At 36.0% G+C, this 20,118-nt stretch overlaps 1 protein-coding gene across 5 annotated transcripts in view; it reads right to left on the bottom strand.

Annotated features, from left to right (window-relative positions):
- The window catches only part of UNC13C (unc-13 homolog C), a 233,908-nt gene that overhangs the window by 32,672 nt on the left and 181,118 nt on the right, over positions 1-20,118 (bottom strand). For 3 of the 5 annotated variants that reach the window (XM_040601370.1, XM_040601366.1, XM_040601367.1), the window contains 6 exons: positions 12,187-12,313; positions 11,101-11,197; positions 10,525-10,668; positions 9,553-9,630; positions 5,052-5,129; positions 4,622-4,651 (listed from right to left, as the gene is read on the bottom strand). In XM_040601370.1, the coding sequence (XP_040457304.1) occupies positions 4,622-4,651; positions 5,052-5,129; positions 9,553-9,630; positions 10,525-10,668; positions 11,101-11,197; positions 12,187-12,313 (554 nt within the window). The remainder of the gene's footprint in view (positions 1-4,621; positions 4,652-5,051; positions 5,130-9,552; positions 9,631-10,524; positions 10,669-11,100; positions 11,198-12,186; positions 12,314-20,118) is intronic. The other 2 variants (XM_040601368.1, XM_040601369.1) reach the window with 1 other exon arrangement.

Here is a 20,118-nt window from a genome sequence, read left to right as displayed (position 1 = left end):
CATAAATGAATCAACTGACTTTTTAGCATGAAAAATGTCTGCAGCTATGATGCCTTACTTAAAAAGCAAAATATTCAGGGGAAAAAAAAAAATAATTCCGCAGAAGCGGAAGGTGTTACTGTCCCTCCTAAATATTCTAAAAGGCTGTAGTTCACAACATGACTACACTTCAAGAACATCACAGTTTTGCTAAAACAAGCTCAGAAAGGAATTTTATTTGTGGTTTAGAAGGATCTATTATTTCAGCAATGGTTTGAACAACTCCTGCTAACACATTTTATACCACGTTTGTGTATTCTCAGGAAAGCATTGTGTGGGAATTGCGCTATAGCGCTGTGCAAATGGTTTGGCTTAATGAAGCTGACAAGCTGCAAGACTTAATGCAGGTTGACATCATAACACTCCCTACTTGAGACAGTAACACATAGCTCTCAAAATCACTATGTAAAGGAGGTACGTTTCCCAGCAACGGAGAGATTAATTCATTTATCAAAGGCTTTCCAGTGACCAAGAGAAGTCCTCGGCATTCTCAACTTGGCTGAGATTACTTACTAGCAAGGGAGTAATGATAAAAACAACCATCTCTGTGTCATGACCCTATCTACTTATGGAGAGCACAGAGTTATTATAGGACGGGAAGTGTATAAGAACTCAGGTAAATGCAATCTGTCGTTCTTCATACTAGTTGCTACTAGCAGCAGTTTAAATAAACATGCTCAGCTGCAGAACTGTAGCCACCAGATGTTACATGTTAAATGATGAATTTTAGAGCTAACCTAGCCCTAATTTTACCCAACTTTGCAATCAGCCAGAAGGAGAGAAGTGAGACAAAAGACAATGCTGGTCAGCATCTGAGAAGATGTCTCATAAGGATACACAGATATGAGAATCAAGAATCTACAGTATTGGAGACTTTTCCTCCTCAAGTCTCATGTGCTCCATAGAATTTGATGAAGAAGGAAAAAAAAATATGCCATGCCTGAACAATTTCTCAGGAAAATATGAGGAAAAAAAGCTCTAACTGAGCAGATTATTGTTGGGGGGAGAAGAGATGAGTGTCATTAATGTGCCATATCTAATTAAGCACCAGAAGAGAGAAAAGACCATATATCCCTTAGCTTCTTGGGTTGCATTTATAGTTCACAGCATGTGCAGGCTAGGCTTAAAATTCATAGGTTATCCAGGTGTCAAATTCTGTTTTTTTCTAAAGAGCAAACTTATTTAGGTAGTGGAGATGTTCTTAACATGTAAATCATACTTTTCTACCAATTCTTAATTTTCTTGGCTTTCTTAGGCTCATAAATATTGGTTATTTTACCATCTTTGTAAATAATACACTTAACTTTTACTCACAGCAGAATATACTCCTAAATTTGTTGGTACACTTCATAAGATCTGTTAACTGTGGATTATAAAATAGCTAATTAGAAGTTTTTCTTCTGAATGCTAAACAAAAGCAGAGAATACTTTTGCTGAACAGCTGAAAAAATAAGATGTTTGAACATCATTGTTTCCAAATGCCGTCTGTCTAAAATTGTGAAATCTTTTACACATACAAGCCTTGGAAAAGAGTTAAAGACCTAATGAATATGGCTGTTTTCAACATGATGCGTTAGATTGAGCTGTTCCATGTTGCAATTTAATGTGTGCTGGTACGGATATAATCTTGTTATACTGCAAATTTGGTAGTGTTTCTATAGAGATCTCTACAGAGATGCAAATTACTTTTGCATGAGTTAAATGGAACTTCTTTAATCTGCATTCCATTTATCTGCAATTTCACAGGTCTAATTGCTTATAGTTTCTTAATGGGGCCACCTGGTTACTTCCATTCAGAAAATAGTTTTACATATTGTATGTACATCTAGGAAAGATACGGGTATTTATCAGTTCCATTGCTTTAGTGGCTCTCTGTCTCTGACAGACTTCATCCTTCCTCCACCCCCACACCTGACTATCTAGGTACTGTGAATTCCATTTTGAGATGTTTGGCTGCCACTGCTCTAAATACCAGGATCACTGACTTCACAGATTTAAAGATGGACACTTCAGGACTATTCTGCTTAAGTCTGGGCCTGTCATCTCATCAAAGTCTTTAGAACCACATCTAGATTCCTGTAGGAATTCCTAAGCATTACATACAAAGTTGGAACTGAACTTACTGGTGCAGAAATCTGATTTACCTACAGACAATGTAATACTGTTGTACACAAATAACCTGCTTTTGCTTTCCACCTTTTTTTTTTGATCCTAATTGCTGTAACTCATTTTTGCCACGTTCTGCCATCTGGTGAGAAGCAACACAAGCATTAACTTTTTTTCTTTCCCTTTTATCAGCTTCCAACTTGTCAGACATGAAAAAAAGATTTAGTACAAATGTATGCACTCCTTTTGGAGGACACAAACAGGAGCTAAACCAAAATTCTACATTATGATGATCTGTTCCCATGATTTTGGACTTGATTGACAAAAAAACAGATGGTGGGTTGGGTCCCACTACTACTCTTACTTTATTATGGCAGACTGATCATATTTATAAGAAGTACCCTTCCCTGCTTGGCTACAGCAGAAAAGAAGAGTTAATAGAGAAACTGATGTCGTTCAGACCATTTCATTTTAATGGCAGGGGAGCTGAGAGCCCATTTTTTTCTCTTTATAGAGCTCCCTGCCCTGCAGTATGCAATAAGCCTACTCTGAACATAGAGATTGCTGCTTGTTTGTGGTATTTTGACTGTATAGTTGGAAAGACATACCGCTCACAATGTGACACTGAGGAGATTAACAGCATTTAATTTTTCTTAGAATTAGTTTTGCTTCAGCTGAAATAGGTCTCATTATTCGGCTGAAAATCATCTGACTTTTTATGCCCTCCACAAGAAAATATTAAACTATTTTCTCCCTGCAAGGAAACTGCTTACAGATTTTATTGCTGGCTTTGTTTCTTATAAGTACGAGTTCAATAAGGCAAATTGGCCATTAGCATTTATGCTTTTGGAATAGCTGGGGGAATAAGTATTCCAATGTGAGGACAAACATTTTAGGGGAACTTTGATATGGGTGGCAAAAAATTGAACATGAATGTACATTTCTTCGAGAAATTCCCCTAATGAGTAACAAACAAAACTTTGAATGTATTTTTTAGATCTTTTTTTCTTAGACCATGAATCAGAGATGTTCTTAAGTTAGCTAAGGAATTTTAGAAAAATATCTCCAAATTCTCTCCAAGGTTTGCATGTTGCACCACATTTTAGGAAATGTTGCTTCGATACTGCAACACCCTCAGTAATTCATCATCATTAACATCAAAAGGGAAAGCAAAAATGATGAGAAGTGAGGAGAGATTTTGAAAGAAAATGTTATGAAAAACTTTTTTTAATTCTATTTTTATTATATAAGCTACTGGGAGCAAAAGAAAAACTAATACCTTGAGGAAAGTGGAACAATTTTGAGATTCAAGACAATATTCTGGTTTGAAAATAATTTGATTGATGTAGGCATAAAGTCCTACTCAGACTTCCTCTGCCCTTGTCTTCATCAGGATTTATGGACATATAACTGTTTTTATGATTCATGACATCCAACATGTAGGATTGGGTCCAAGACCTTTATACAAAAGTACTTCACACAGAACATAGAAGCATTGAAGACAAGATTATCTGTACTATTCAGAGAGTGAAAGGTGATTAATAGGGACCACAGAAAACATAGCCACCTCTGGATGATAAATACGTATTTTCAAAGTTTGATATGAAATCTTCTGTGACAGCAAGGCTGCAGAAGTTTATTACATGTTCTCTGGAGCTGTAAGTATTTTTGCCATGGCATCTTCAGGAAGCTATTACTATCTCAACAAAATCTCCTCACCCTGGAGTTGATCTGTAGGTTCATTAGGAAGGTGCTATTCATTGCATGACACAGGGGACTATCTTATGTGTGCAGTGTCCCACCGCAGAAATGGAACATGAAATAATGTGTTTTCCAATTCTCTTTATAATGTGGTCACATTAGATCAAACTTTTACAAAACTATCAAACTACAGTTCAACAAGGAAAAGCTGAGGTATGTGTAATTTCTTTTTCAAAGCCAGCTACTGATAATAAGGACAGTATATTCATGATCTAAACATTGCTTTTTAACAAGAAGATAGGATTCTATAGCTTGGAAAGATGTTAGTTTCTTCATTAGCATTCAAAACAGTCAAAGGCTACAGTCAGCAAAGTACTGAAGCACATGTTTATGTCCTTTTACTGTTGACAGGGCTTCAGGCACTTTTAAGTCTTCTGAAATATAAAAGGAGATAAAGCTAAGCATGTTCTGGACCGTTAAGTAGCAGCTCTTGGTGAAATGGTGCCAAATCTTGAATACAAGCAGGCCCTGAGATACTGAAAAGTGCACTTTTAAAATGTTTTATAGATTTTTTAGAAACTCTGAAAGACTTTACACTCTCTGCCTAGCAAAACTTCAAATCAGAGTGTCAACTGAATGCCCAAGCATAGCTCTTTTTGACTTTAGACCGTAGGGAATTACACAAATGCATCAATGGAAATTAGTAGGAAATGTAACTGTTCTTAGCCTTAGAAAATATGCTCAGGAATAATAAAAGATGCTTACTATCACAAACCTCATAAGAGAATCTCTCTCCTTCTTTCTTCTGCTCAGTGGATTGCAAGTCAAAGGCATTAGACAAAGACATGACACATTACAGACAAAGCACAAAGCACATATTCTACAAAATTTTCAGATACAGGCAAAACATACCAGTACATAAAAAAGCAAAGTATAGTCCAATACAAACACTAAATAAAGCTGCACTACAGATTGCAACACAAAACACCCAGTGCTGGTTGAACTTTACAGATCATTAGCATGTTTCTGTGAAATAGTGTTGGGTCTTTCTAGTATTGTCAGGATATTAAATAAGTCTTGTAGACTTTTTTAAAAACAGTTTGATTTTCTTTGCAAGCAGAAGTGAAGGCTGTGACTAGGTTGAAAACATGGTGCTAATGATCTCTAAGGAACTTTGAATGAACCAGGACACAAATATGATTTACCTCCTTTCCTCCCATGGACTCAAACATTTTCTCAAGCTGGACTCTTAATTGTTGAATGTTGTTCATCAAAATACAGGGCTACAAAGAGAGCACCAAATGTGAGAACGTGCACGTTATGTTCCTTTTATGTACGAATATGTGTATTCACAGCCTCTGGGCTGAAGACTAGATCTTCAGCAGCCCTACATTCCTACAATTGTGTTTTTTAGAGCAGGAGCTCAGGTTCCCAACCACTGCTGCTTTCCCTTCCTTCTTTAATTCCCATTCCTCTTTGCCAAGTCAGCAAACCCACTCAGCCAGCGACCACCCGTTGCACTTTTAAGACAGTATTGCCCCACAGGAAACTGAGTACCTCCTCCCCACAGCTGAGCAGTTTCCAGATCCCATTATGTCACATCCTGAACATATATCCCTTGTAATTCTATTCAGTATTACTAGCAACTACATCTGGTGGATTAATGCTGGTAGTACATTATTGTCTCTTGGAAAGCAGACACAATAATGATCAAAGTACTTCGGGAGTGAAATGGGGCGGGGAGGGGGGGGGGGGGGGGAAGGGATTGCCAGGTTGCTTTCAAGACACAGTCTTTGCAGAAAACTGACACCACTGTAACCCACATAACGGCCGATGCTTAAGTACTTGAATAAATCAACAGGCAATTTTGTTAATAACAATAATATTTCAGAAGAGTACATTTTGCGTAGCCTGAAAAGTTGGTGAATGAATAAGGCAATACAATTTTGTAAATGTATTATCTTTGGTAAACACATATATTAATTTAAAAATAATGCTGTTTAAACTCATTTCTTTAAGATGGAACACAGACCTGAAGTGTAAAAGGCAACACTTGCTGGATGAATATAAAGTAAGAAGTAAAACATGGATAAAATTACACAGCTTATTACAAAATTATGGAAGAAAGGATCTATTACCAGAATTTTGTGTACTCAGATGACATATGCTAATTTGGTACAGTGCAGGGGAAGCAGTAAGACGATACTTGCTAGAAGAGTTCTGGTTTGCCAAAGTCCGTGTGTTCTAATGCATAAGTGCATTAATCTAGACACTGAAGTAATGCATTTCAATAAAGCATACTTCTTTCAGACAACAAGAAGGTGATGGAATGGTTACAGTGATTGATACTCATTTCTACCTTTCTAGTTCAGGGCATGTTCCAACGTAGGGCTGAAAAATGGTGGGATTTGATTTTGGTATTCAAAAGATCAATAATAAAAGAACCTTTAATTAGTTCTACATTACTTTCAAAGGAATTTGGTGTCAGAGTCCTTCTCAACTGAAGGCAAAAAACCAGAGATTTGATCTAACTTCTTCATACTTACATTACTGCTTGTATAATGGTTGAAATATCACCTCTCTTCCTGTCTCTTGAAAAATCCACAAACCCTATTTCTTCTATTTGTTTGTCTACTTTCTATTAATTTCTGATTACTAAGACTGTGTCCTCCTCTCCTGTGCTTTTTCCTTTTTTCTGATGTATCCATTATTCTGGAAATTATCTACAATATCACAAATCAATGATCATGATTTCTGATGGGGGAATAAGTAGCTGAATATAAAATCTTGGTTCTTTTGTTGAATATTGCTATAAGATAAATACTTGATACCGAGGCAGTTTTCAAATTTTCCTTTGAGGCTTGCTAAAGTTGCTTTTTTAGAGCCTAAGCCTACCTTGGATCAATGGAAACTTTTCTATTGCTGTCAGTAAATAACAGAATCAGAGCTTAAAAAACCTCCTTATCTTATTATTTCATTGTCACCCCACCCTTCAGAATACTCTTTGCAGCAATTTACAGGAATCAGACAGCCAGATGCAACGTAAAAGTGAGTGGCAAGTACAATACATAAACCCAGATTTGTTTGTAAACTCTGACAGGAGGTGGAAGGTAAGAGGATGTTTTTAATTAGATACATGTCTTTGAAAAACACCTTTGATATGCTTTTATTTGAACAGTTTATGTGCACATTTTATAGTGTTTAATAAAAATAGTAAAATTATTGACTTGAAAAATGCCAAAATCTAACTTTAATCATAAAAAGTATTTGTTTTAATCTCCTCTATGAACTCTAATGCAGAAGATAGACTTTTAATATAATTGAGATCACTAAATTAAATGGTCTTTTCTTAAGCTAAAAGTATGTATTTCAAAAAGGTAGATTCTGTTAAAAGTTATGTCTCCCAAAGGCATTTGATAGAATACTTTATACCACAATGAGATTAATTCCATCTAAAGCCTTAGTAAAGATCAGCATATGAGGGTGACTCCAGGAATCAATCACTCCACCCATTAAGGAAATCTTACTGGACCAGCCTAAAGACTACACAAACAGCTTGCCTCAATGTCTCAATATTATGTATCAAAATTCATTTTTTCTAGAAAGCGTAAGCTTTTTATAATATTAACATTAAACTGAAAGAAATAGAAAAAAACAACTACAAATTTTATTTCTTTTTTTTTTTACATTCAATTTTGAGGATAGTTATGGCTCATATTGCTCAAACACAGAGACAGATTATTTTAGATGAAGTTTGGTTTGGACTGATTGACATCAAAGTTGAAGACATGTAACGCATTCACTCCTCCATGCTTGGGAGAGTGTTGTGTTCTTTTCAGCTCTGTATTTGCCCTGGGAGGGAGGAGAGGAATATGAAGAACGTGTATCTGTAAAGTTAAAAATGCATGAAGATTGAAATCCTGCTAGATTATGGGGATAAACCCCGGCAATATGGTGTGCTGGTCTGTCACACATCAACTGGTTTCTAGGATGTGTGGGAATGGTTCAAAGTTGCATCAGTGGAAGTTCAGGCTTGGCATTAGGAAACATTTCTTTACCAAGAGGTGTTCAAACACTGGAGGAGGCTTCCTGGAGAGGCAGCCGATGCCCCAAGCCTGTCAGTGTTTAGGAGGCATTTGGACAATGCCCTTAGTACCAAGCTTTAACTTTTGGCCAGCCCTAAAGCGGTCAGGCCGTTAAACTAGATGATCGTTGTAGGTCCCTTCCAACTGAACTATTCAATTCTATAACTGGTGTATTTCCTAGTGTTTTTACAACTATAAGTGTTTCTCCTTACAAAGGGATTGCCAAACTTGGCCTGGTTCCTTTACTCATTTCAGATGCTGAAAAGATTTACTACTGCCAGAAGAAAGATGTGTGGATATCTACTAAAATAAGTCTTTTCAACATGTTTACTGCAAAGGGCTTCAAGGTTAAGATGATCTGAAGTGGGAAGTTAAATCTGAGACATGACACATCTATATGCATAAAAGTCACTTCTCTGTAACAACTTGAGTATAAAACTTCTACTTAAGAATAAAGTTTTGAGTTTGGTATTTTTATTTATTAATTCTGCTTTAGGCAAAATTGTATAAAAGGAACAGAATGGTATAAGTCTCTCCTAGCAAATATATGTGGCCTGAAAAATTACTAGGTTTAGTCTTTTGTAATGTTGCTCATAAGCAGAACCCCCAATAACTGATGTTTAGCTGCAATAGATGTCTTTCTGAATTGTATTATTGTGTATACGTCGGTTACCTGTAGATTATGACACTGTCTCATACTACAGAGATCACTGGCAAGAACAAGCATGTCCTTAAGCCATGCACAGGGATGTGACAAATATGGCTGAGGTCTGCACGCGAGCTACATAAGGGCTGTACTTTTATAGGGGAATAGTATGAGGATGGGCTGCAATTATTTACGTAATCGTAGATTGATACAGCTGTACAAATTGCTACTAAATATAGCAGACATAGTGCTACATGTTGCCTGGCTTAGGATTACTAGCTTTGATTGAATATCAATGATACTAAAAAGTCGGTTTACAAGAACAATTTTCATTGGTCATGTTAAGCTATTGATAATGTCTTGAAACCACACCTTTAGTATCTATATCTTTTATTTCTGAGTCCATGGCAGTCTAGTCCTTCATTAGGGAGTCCCTTGTAAGTAGTGAGGCAACAAAATAGCACATGATTTTCTCTCACTGCTGCGTGCATAAAGCACAGAGAGCGAGTGGTAGTACCAGAAAGTCTGCACACACTCCCTGCATGGGGAACAACAACCTTATAAACTCTCTAATGAATAAATTGATAAAAAGAAGCAAGCCAACACAAAAGGAAAACTCAAACAAAAGTATTTCCTTTTGTTTGGGAAAAAACATGAAAATATATTCACCATATTCACCATTGTATAAGGCTGTTATCCAGGGAGTGTATCTGGCCACCTTGTAAATTCTTTTCTACTTAAATACTGAAGATATCAACTAGGATTCTCTAACTAATGCCACCTATTCCAGCTTTTACACAGCAATGTAAGCAGCTATGAAAACATGCTGACCTTATGAAAAAAATAAAGCAAAACAAAAATCCCTTCCTCCATACGTGCTGCTTCTCATATACCAAAGTGATTCCATTATCAAAAAGTACAGTAAATCATTTAAAGGTAATTTCTGGGGTGGAAACAGAAACAGGTTTTACTCACCACATTTTCTTTATCACAATATGAGCTGAAGTAATTTGAAATAATTACAGCATACTGAAGAAGCACTTTGTTGATAGTCTAGGAGAGAAGAATCTTTTATATTGTAAATTTCATCATATAAAAACAAAAATAATAAAAAACACAGAAAGGAGGTTTATATAAGTTATAGATTTTACAGATGCTTACACATTTATTACATAGTATTTTTCTAGATGTAATATAAATAATCCTGTAAGCGTATTTTCAACTGCCTGCAGAACAGATGGTACCGTTGTTCTTAATGGAATGTAATCTTCAATAGCAGACACACCTTAATTTTAGTCCTACTGTTTTTTAAGAAGCATTGAGAGCTCTACTCCTTGCAGCGTGCTACGTACTTAATGGAGCAGTAGCAAGCTCAAAAAATCCACTATGGTGACAATGCATAAATTAAAAATGTAATGGGAAAATAAGACCAAGGGAGCACTGTCCAAAGCCTGGCAATATGAGCTTACCTTACAAATATCATGTAAACAGGAACTTTTTTTGCAAATGAAAAACTGTTGCAATGGAAGAACAGGAATAAATGTAAATGCAAACCTTTGTAAAGTCATCAGGACTCTAATGGAAATCTAAAGTTTGTGAGGAAATGTTTCAATCCAAATAGAAAGCTGGCCTAACAAAGTTGAGTTTATCAAACAGCAGATGAATAAAAACTATCACCTCAGGTTTTCAACCAAAAATACTTTATTGCCATCTCACCCTTGCACTGACTAATTAGACAACTGCATTTCACTAAATTACTCCATTAATGGAATTGCAATCAGCGCTTAGCAAGAATAATAACTGATTGTTGCATGTCTTTCTAAGGATCCCAGCCAGAGATAGAAAGATTGATTCTAAACAAGATTGGAATTACTTAGCCTTGAAGTACATGGCAATACAATGCCACTCTCTCTGAAACTTAGTTGAGATGCATTGATTTTAATTTACCTTTGCAAATCTTCTCATTAAATGAGATAGTGCTTCTGGATTAGGACATTCCAGTTTCCTAATAATCTCAAAGCTTTGATTGAGCTGTGTGAAGACATCAACCACAGAACAAGAGAAGAGGGCATGATCTGATGTTTGCTGAAACTAGAGAGAAATGTTAAAATTAGTTAATACTTGTTCAGAGATCAAAAGTGTACTGATTTTCTTAGCCTTGAAATTCTTCCTCGTGTCATAAAACTTTGTACCTAAAAAATAAATTTTAAAAAGTCTCACTGATAATGCTGAGAAATGTGGCTTCCCACATTTCTATTACTTTCAAACCTCTTAAAAATAAAATTCTCTTTCATGACGTCAGTACTACATCAAAGTTAGGTGAAACCACAGATTGAAGTCTATGGGGAACTCAGGCAGATGGAGTTAAAGCAGGAATTTATCCATGGGGTTATCTTCCCAGAACCATTACTGACTGTATCTTGTGAGTCTAACTCCAATACTGTGGGACCAAATGCACTTCTGGTTTTGCAGTACTAAATAATTGTCTTAATACTTTATTTTCTTTAAAAAGTAAAGGCTCACCCCATCTTTTTTGTCTCTTTCTAGTGCTCCATGAAGAAATTCCATTGAGACATCCTCATTTTCATCCAGCCACTGAATGACAAATGGTTCAAACCACCTGAAAATTAAAAAACAATTCCGTAAGGTAAAGTAAGTAATGTTTCATAAAGACCCTGAGAGGAGAGATGCCATATCACCCAGTAGTTTGGCATCTTGTGTCTTCACATCTGTTCTAGTTGTTAAAAAGTCTATCATCCTAGAAGAACTTTTCTCATGAAAGACACTGGCTGCCAAAAGGTCTTTCAGGCTTCAGTTCCACAATGCTTTAACTGGTCTATCCTATTCATGCAAAATTAGCAGTAGCCACCAAAGAAATGCATCCATGCTTTGCAGGTCATCATATTCTGCACATTTATTTTTATTTAAGAATGTGTCTGTTATCAATATTGGTTCTTTGTTAACATCTATTTTTTATTTGTATGTGAAATAACTTGGATAAAACTATGCTTTAAGAAAACATTAGCTGTGTTTTATTTTTATTTTTTTAAAAATCAACACAATAACAGGCCCCAAACCACCTCAGCAAATCAGTAGATTTGCAGAAGATTAAGGAATGAGATTAAGGATAGCTCATATAAAAGGACAGGATTAGATGTTTTAATGGCAGGAGGAAAGGTGAAAACGAAAAGAGCAGCTGAATATTAACCCAATGAAGTAAGGATAATTTCAGTAGTATATCCCATTAGCATTGTGTTTTTACCCAAATTTGGGTATGAAACAAATGCAGGGTTCTGTAACTAATACTGCTGCTGTTCCCACATTTCATACCTTTCTCAGGCACTTCTGCCCAAAATATTTTGTCATCTGTGAGGACCTGTAGTTACAACAGTTGGATAAAGTATCCTATTAAAATAGTTAATCGCACTTTCAATGCCTGGACTATTTGATTTGATAGAATGAAAAATTAAAGAGGAGGAATGTGAAAAGCAAAGAGCTGTCAGAGCTATGCACCCTGAGTTCTTGCACAAATGTGAGCATAAATATTTGACCAAAACAAACCTTGCACCAAGCCCAAACTCCTGAAAGCCTTGCCTATACACTACTTACAGGGAGTATTCAGGCACTGCGTCCTTGAAAGCAGAGAGTTCTCGCACATATTCATTATAAAACCATTTCACTTTGAAGTGCAAATTCATATAATCCGTGCTTTTGCATAACCGCTGCTTTTCATGTTCTGTAATAGGAGTTGAAATAAAAGCATTTAATAGCATTCTAACAGTAAATAACATTCTTGTGCCTCAGTGCACTAGTGACATAATAATACAGTACTTGCATTTTAAAGCACAGTTGGTTTGATTTTTTTAGCAGTGCTAGTACCCCCAGTTTCAATTTTCAGGTTCTGAGTACCCTTAGGGAAACCAAACCAAACTGAACCAAAGACCAGACCACAAGTTAGGCTTTTCAACTCTCTCCACTGCTGTGAGGAAAACTCAAAAATTTGCTGAGTTCCTGTTCTTCAGGTTATTCTTCAGTTGTTACAAAACAGTTCAGAAGCTCTATCAGGTGTCAAGTTAAAAAAGACAATGATAGCTATGTAGCAGCCAAATGAAGCAATGTATATTTATGCCATATATATGCCAAGTAGCATATAAATGCCAGTCCTATATGAATCTGTGAAATTTGCACTAGTAAATGGGCTGCATTTATCACATAAATTTAAGAAAAAGAAAGAGGAGACTCCGCTGCTCTACAGCCATCTGATCTATACGTGGCACAAATAAAAAAGCTGGTTTAATAAAGCATTTTTGAAGTTTTTCAAATAGGCTTCTCCACCCTCTCAGTGTCCTCCTGTTTTTAACATATGGGATATGCAGATGACCATGGATGGCAGGAGTCATGAAGCCACCTGTAACCACTTTCTGCATTTTTAAAGACTGATTTGATTAGTTTGGAACAAACGCCTGTCTTTCTTCCAGGATTATGGTCCTTATTTTAGCTTATCCACTATGCTCTGCAGTCTTCCCCATCCAGCCTGTTCAGATCCCCAGACCACTCTGTTCTTCCACTCCATCAGCTAACTGGCATTTCATCCTTGCTCAAGTCTTTAATTTCCTTCACCCACAGCAGGAAGCCATGGATACAAATCTTGGACAGAGTAATCCTTCTTTCACTTACTGCTCACAGCCTCCTAAAACCTCCACAGATCTCATCTGTTTGAGGTGCCATGTCGCTTGCACATCCTTCCTTAAGCAAGAGATAATCTCTCCTTTTCCAGGTCCCTTAAAAAGTGACCTAATACAGATGTTTGGCACAAATGCCATTCTTGTGTAAATAGTATGTATTAAGAGCTTACCTCTTTCAAAACTCCTTGCTCTTTACTTCTGCTTGAGTCATAACATAGTATTACACAATTTTTTCATATATATTTGGATGTGAGCCTGATTTTATATAACAACAGGAGCATCCCATCCTCTGTCACACACACTCCTGAATATATCACTCAGTTGTCTGTCAAGGCAAATGCACTATGAAATACACATTTTTCAGATCCGACCAGGTACATTAATAGGAATTTTTTAGTTGTATTATTATGCCAAATCAGCACTTCAGTAATATCACTGAGCCATACAAGAAATAAATATTTTGAAAGCATATTATTATGCAGTGAATTACTGAGTTCTGTGGGAATCAGCTTATCAAGTGCCCCTGTGGGCTCTTACTGCCTTTTAAGCATTATGTTAGCACTTTCACATTCAGTGCCTTTTCATCCTTCTCCAGAAAAATCAGGAAATCAGTTTCTGTCTAAATATTGCATTTGTTAATGCCCAATTGCTATCTCAGAGTACTAAAAATTCTTCCTAGCATAGTATCATTGTTTACTAGCCTTAAACATAACCACAGAGAGAAAGATGTATGCCTACTCTAATGGTTCTTACTTTCTACAGACCCGAGGAATCTTATTTTTTTACTCTGGCAGGAGTTTTTCCACAATCTATTATTGTAGACAGCTAGATGACCAAACTCATCATTGCTCAATAAAAGGTAGTTCTTACAAGTGAGACCAGAACAATTACCTTATTGCTGTCACATTCACTGCAAATCTACTGCTTAAGTCATTTTAAAGAAAAATCTGTCATATTGCAACCCCAAAGAGTGGCATTTCTGAAATTAATAGCATTTTTTCATTCAAGTGTTGCATGAATGGGTTATTTGATTATACAATGCAACTTAAGAATGTTTGCTATAGTATCACAAACCAATTCAGTTTTAGAAATTAGCTGCTGCCAATGATGGGCAAACTTGTCCAGGGGGTACAACTCATACAATACCATTCACTGACATTTTGTTAAGTTTAGATCTAGGTGATAACACATCAGAAATGCGCACAAAAGTAATTCATGAATAACTGGGTTTTTTTTCTTCAGGCTGTCATACCTTGGAAAAAATATTTTAAAAGAGCCTTCTAGGATATTACTTGTAGTTACATATAAGTGAAAAATGCATCCGGAATCCTTAATATTAACCTATGAGAACATCAGAAGATACTTCACATGATCTACAAAATAATTTTGTATCCTTGCATATTACCTCTTCAGTTTATATAAACCAAAGAACAGAGGAGACAGGTGCCCATATGGAGTCAGCCCATGACAATTTTAACTGGATGGTATTAGATGGGTTTATCCACAGTAACCATGGATTTTGGTTAGACAGCATAGGAACACCACTGTAGGCATTCTGAGTTTCAATTAGGACCAGACTGCTTTCTTAACTTCTGAAAAATGTGTGCAAGTTAATGCAAATGTGAGAAAACATAGGATATATTTAGGCAGTTTGGAGATCTATGTCTTTTTTCCTGGAAAGAAAGCTGGCACCATGTTTTCCTATGCATATATATCCATTTTGGACTTCCTGGAAGACAGATGTAGTAGCTGCGCAATACAACTCTTTGTAAAAAAGTCCACTCTTGCTTTGCAAAATTATCATACTACTGAGTCAGTCTTGAACTAAACCTGCCAATTACACACTGTGCAGATATGCTCAGCAGAGATCATGACCAAAATACTAGACCTTTCTCAGACTTGATTCTAGATAAATGTAATCTCCAGTATAGTAAACCCAATATTATTAATCCTTTTTTGTGCTGCTACTTTTATGAGATGTTTTTTTATATGCATCTGTTAATCTACTGAGTTTCTTAACAAGGACGTTTGCAGTTCCCACTGCTGATAATGGCACATTATCCTATATGATGAATCAGTGAAAAAAAATACTGATAAGATTTCTGTAAACTGTAAAATTTTGTAATCTTTGTGTAAGGGGCACTTTAACTGCTTTTATCTATCACAGTTCCAGTAAGAGTATCTTTTTTACAGAATTGATTACACTGTGGGGTTGTGTTTTTTTTAACATCTCCTTAGGGGTAACGCTCTAATGCACATATGCGTTCCACAGGTTTTCAGTAACAGACACTGTAACTGCAACTACAATGAAAAATGTATGAAAAGTCGTTCCATCTTAGTTGTACAAATTATGATTACAGTAACAGAAGACTTCCAGTAAGCAACAGCACTGAGGAAAAAAAAAATAAAAATCTGTTCAGGTGTTGTGTAACCAAGAAAGAAATTTTTTTAAAAGACTTTATGTAGCATGCATTGTTATATGCAGTGTGTTTGGTGTATAATGAAATCAGCCACGGACCTGCTAGCAGATAATCTAATTGCAGGCAATTGTTCTTTTACAGAAAAATGTATGAAAAGACCTTGCAGAGAGGGCTTTTTTTAAAGGGCTCTGTAGAGAGACAAGGTACTTTCCTCACAGGTCTGTGACCAAACAGCAATGCTTTGGAATCATGTATTTCTTGCTCGTTTTTCCAGTAATTACTGAGGAAAGCAGAGAATATTTTCTTTAGGCAGCAAACAAAGAGAAACTGCAATACAACTGTTGTGCTTTGGTCCAGTGTTTGTAGAGTCATAGCATTTTGTCAATTAAGTTATAACGATGACTTATTAAGCAGAAACATCTACATGACACTAGGGACAATGTCATTTAACAAAATGGAATAGAATCTTGTTCACTACAGAATCCTCCTTCATTTTTAACCTTGAGGTAATAACATGACTGAACATCCATGTAATTTTTATATAGATTAGTTGCTAAAAAAGGAAAAAAAGGGTAATTGAACAACTTTCATAGAAGACGACCATTTTAAGTATTCAGGTAATCAACTTGATATTTTGTTCAAGTCTAATTTTCCCTTATTTGGGAAGCTAAGAGCAAATTTTTTTTTTTTCTACAGCAGTTTCCTAGTTACTGTTTTTTGGAGCAACATGCAGTTAAACTGCTTGAAGGGTTCTAATGAGATTGTTTTAAAGAATATTGGAAATCCTTATGAACAAAAAACTGCAAGAAGGAAATCTGTTTATAAAACCCGAACAAATTAACTAGATATACATAAATATGTAACAAAAAGGCCGATCCAGTTTCCAGGCTTTAAAGATAATTTTTCAGAGATTAATAACTACTGCAAAGAATATTTATGTGTAGCAAATTAATTACATCACAGTCAGTTGGTTTGACGTTACATACACACCTAACAAACTGTGGGTTTATTAAAATGGCAGTAACTGAGACTAAGCATAAGGGAATTGTGTCTGGATTAACTGTGATGGATTATTCCCCATCAAAACTCAGATGCTATTTTCAACCATTGTGACGTAACTCCGTATTATTTCCCCTAATTACTTATCAATCATTCTAGAGACTACGAGCTGCATATTTTATCTATTTCTTTCACAACTGTTGTTTCAGAAAGCCTGCTATTTCCAAACTTTCAGTCGCATCATTGGGAAGTATTTGCATGGCACATATGGAGTATGGCTAGTGGAAGAAGAGCTCTTAAGGAAGTCCTATGAGGAATGATACTGATTGAATATAAATTGGTATTCCTCCCTCTGAATCACTGTGGAAGCATCACACCAGTATGATGAACCTACGTTTTGGACAGAAGTAGAAGTTAACCCTTTGGGCACTTGATCCCAATGCAATTTCCCTACAGTACAGGGGCTGCTGGCTATGCCATTGCCTCTTTTAATGTGAGCATCATGCTCACAGTGCTCCAGACTTAATCCCTGTGCTGCTGAACTGAACTGAAAGACTGATTGAATGTAACATACTGGATCAGGCCACAAATGAAGAAAAATGTAAACTTAAACAAATTTAATAACCAACTGAGGCAGAAAGATTACATTCTACTAGACAGCTCATCCCAGGGTTCTCGTACTTTGCTAAAGGCAATGGAAGTCACTGGTTATTAATTGAAATACACAGAAGGACACAACCAATCGATAAATATGTATAATTTGTATTGCTCTTGATAACGTGAAATACTACTGGCCTTTCTGAAGGGGCTCTTCGTGTCAAGATAAATATAAGAAACCAAAATTTGAAAACCTTCTGTTATTATCTCCTTTTTTGGACTGCACTTATAACTGATTTACAACTAAAACCCTCTCTGCTTCTCCTTTTAAAAATATATTGTATCCTTCATAAGAGACTTCTACATATTCAATCTTTTCTCTGCATTTACTTGGAAGTTTTCACCAAAATATCTTTGAACACTTAACAAACATAATGGATTACACCTTGAACATCTCTATGAGGTGATTAAGCTGTGCTATTACATTTTACAAATGTGAAGCTGAGGCATGGGGAGACCAAGTGAATTTACTAATGGAACATATATAAACTATGAAAGGCAGTGTAGACCTTATTCAAAGATTTCTTAACCACAGAGTCACATTTCCTCACTGAACAGAGACCAGGGAAGGAAGGCAGACTGTCTCATTCTGAATTGTGAGAAAAAATGGATTTACAGTTCTTTTTTTTTCTTCTCATCTGCAGTGGAAGCGTACTAATCAATCCTTGACTTAATGCAGTGCACTTTAAAAGCTGCTATGACATTGCCCTTTATATTCAAGGAGGAGCTGTCAAAGTGAGCAGTTGCTTCACATTTCACAGCAGGTACAAGCAAGTTCAGAGCCACCTGCTTAGCATCTGAAAAGGCAGAGCTGCACATTGCTTTGAGGGAGAGGTAAACTGCTTAAGTAAACTTCAAGGGCATCAAATACCAATGTTACATACTATCTAAGAGATGCAACATGCAATATCATGAGAGGTGTGTGAATCTGCTGCAAACAAGCCTATTTCCTACCACAAAACATCGCATTTGCCATTTTTTACCTGCTGTGTTATTATATTGAGTAAACATTTCAAATTACTTTAGGCAAATTCACTTTGGTATCTTTTTAACATGAGTTGCTTTTTTACTCCTTATTGAAAATTTAGCCTATTAGTCACAGCAATTAATTACAATTTCACAGTCAAATGCTTCCAGAAAAGTGGAACACGCACTCACGATGCAAGATAAAGCAGCTTGATTAAGTGTACACTTCCTCTGTCCTGCCTGCAACTAAGACAAAGAAAAATGCCAGTACAGCAAATAATTTAGTAAGATCAACCTCAGTATAACTTTTACCCTTCAGTATCACATCAGAGTGAAATTTATGTACCATGAAAGGTAAACAGATCAATAATATTCAAAGAACAAACACTCAGAGTCAAAATTCTGTATCTGGATATACACGGCTACAGAAGGAAGTAAGTAATTGCTTCCAAAGACAAATAACCTGAATTGTGCTTTGTTACTGTTAGTGGAATTCTTGCTTTGTGCATGAATTAACCATGGAAAGCCTAAGGACATGCAAGCTATGAATGGAGCAGAAGTTGCCCATCCTATGTGACATGAGATTTATGACAATAATTAAAGGCCTAGTTCTGAAGAATATAATTTCAAATACTTTGTACTGAAGTTTCAACGTTTATTCAAAGTAATCACACAATCAGAAAGTAATAAAAGACGAAATGCAATGCTGGTATAGGAGTCTAATTTACATTGATTAGGCTTCCATAACCCTCTAATATGTATAAAAATTGCAAAATTAAGAGAGAATATGCATGATTCTTGGGAAATTTTATCACATAATTAAATGCTATATTCTAATGATTGAATCTGGGAGGGAAAAGAAAATAAAGTAATAAAGTAAGCCTTAACTGTATTGGGTTACTGCCGAATACTGCTGAAAACCGCTGAATACTCAACTTTGCATCTTCTATGTAATTTTTATGACAGGTTACTTTCATTTACTTATTGTTTCATTTTTCAAAAATGTATCTTTCCATAAAGGAAACATTTAGTCTTGATTCTCTGCTCTTTGCCTTGTCATAAGAGTGCAAAGTGAGCATAAAATATTACCAAATAGGCATGGTAGCATTTTATAAGCAATTAGTAGAATGAAGTACAAAACAAGAAGAATCAGGCAGCAAGATAAATGTGAGGTTGCACTTTAATAATTAACTGTGCTGTACCTGGCTCTGCCTGTAAAGCAGAAGCAAAGGCAAACCCAGAGGTGTTCTCTAATTGTTAACCAGCAAATTGCATGTGAGGCTTATTAAAAGATAATGTGAAAACAAGCACCTTTAATGGATTTATCCTATTCCCCTGGGGATGCTGGAACCAGTATCCAATATTTAGTTTAGAACTAATGTATTCGCCCATAAGAGGAAATGTACCTCTGTATCTACAGAGAAACAAGAGACTAGTGAAACTCTGTATGTGGGAAAAGTCCTGAAAGTAAAAGGCTGAGTCTTCAACTTAATAAAACAGAGGCCGGGAGAGGAACAGAACAGTTGTTTGCTGAATGAGGAAAGATTTTATGAAGCGTCTTAGTGTGAAGTTTAAGAATAGGCAGGATTAAAAATAGCATGCAGGTTGCTTGTTATTTTTAATTTTCTCTTACTCAAATGTTTTACTCTACTTGATAAAGAAAAATAGTTTAAGAAAGCTGTCATTGGTTACTGTTTCTAGAAGGACAGAAGTCTAAAAAATAATTGGATTTACAGGGTGTTTAGCTCACAGAATTCATGAAGAGGTGCAGCAGCTGGGTTCCACTCCTACTCTGCGGATATTATGCAACTCCA

The sequence above is a fragment of the Falco naumanni genome, chromosome 7 (assembly GCF_017639655.2).
Source record: "Falco naumanni isolate bFalNau1 chromosome 7, bFalNau1.pat, whole genome shotgun sequence".
NCBI classification, from domain to species: Eukaryota; Metazoa; Chordata; class Aves; order Falconiformes; family Falconidae; genus Falco; species Falco naumanni.
This window is presented reverse-complemented; position numbering and strand designations above follow the sequence as displayed.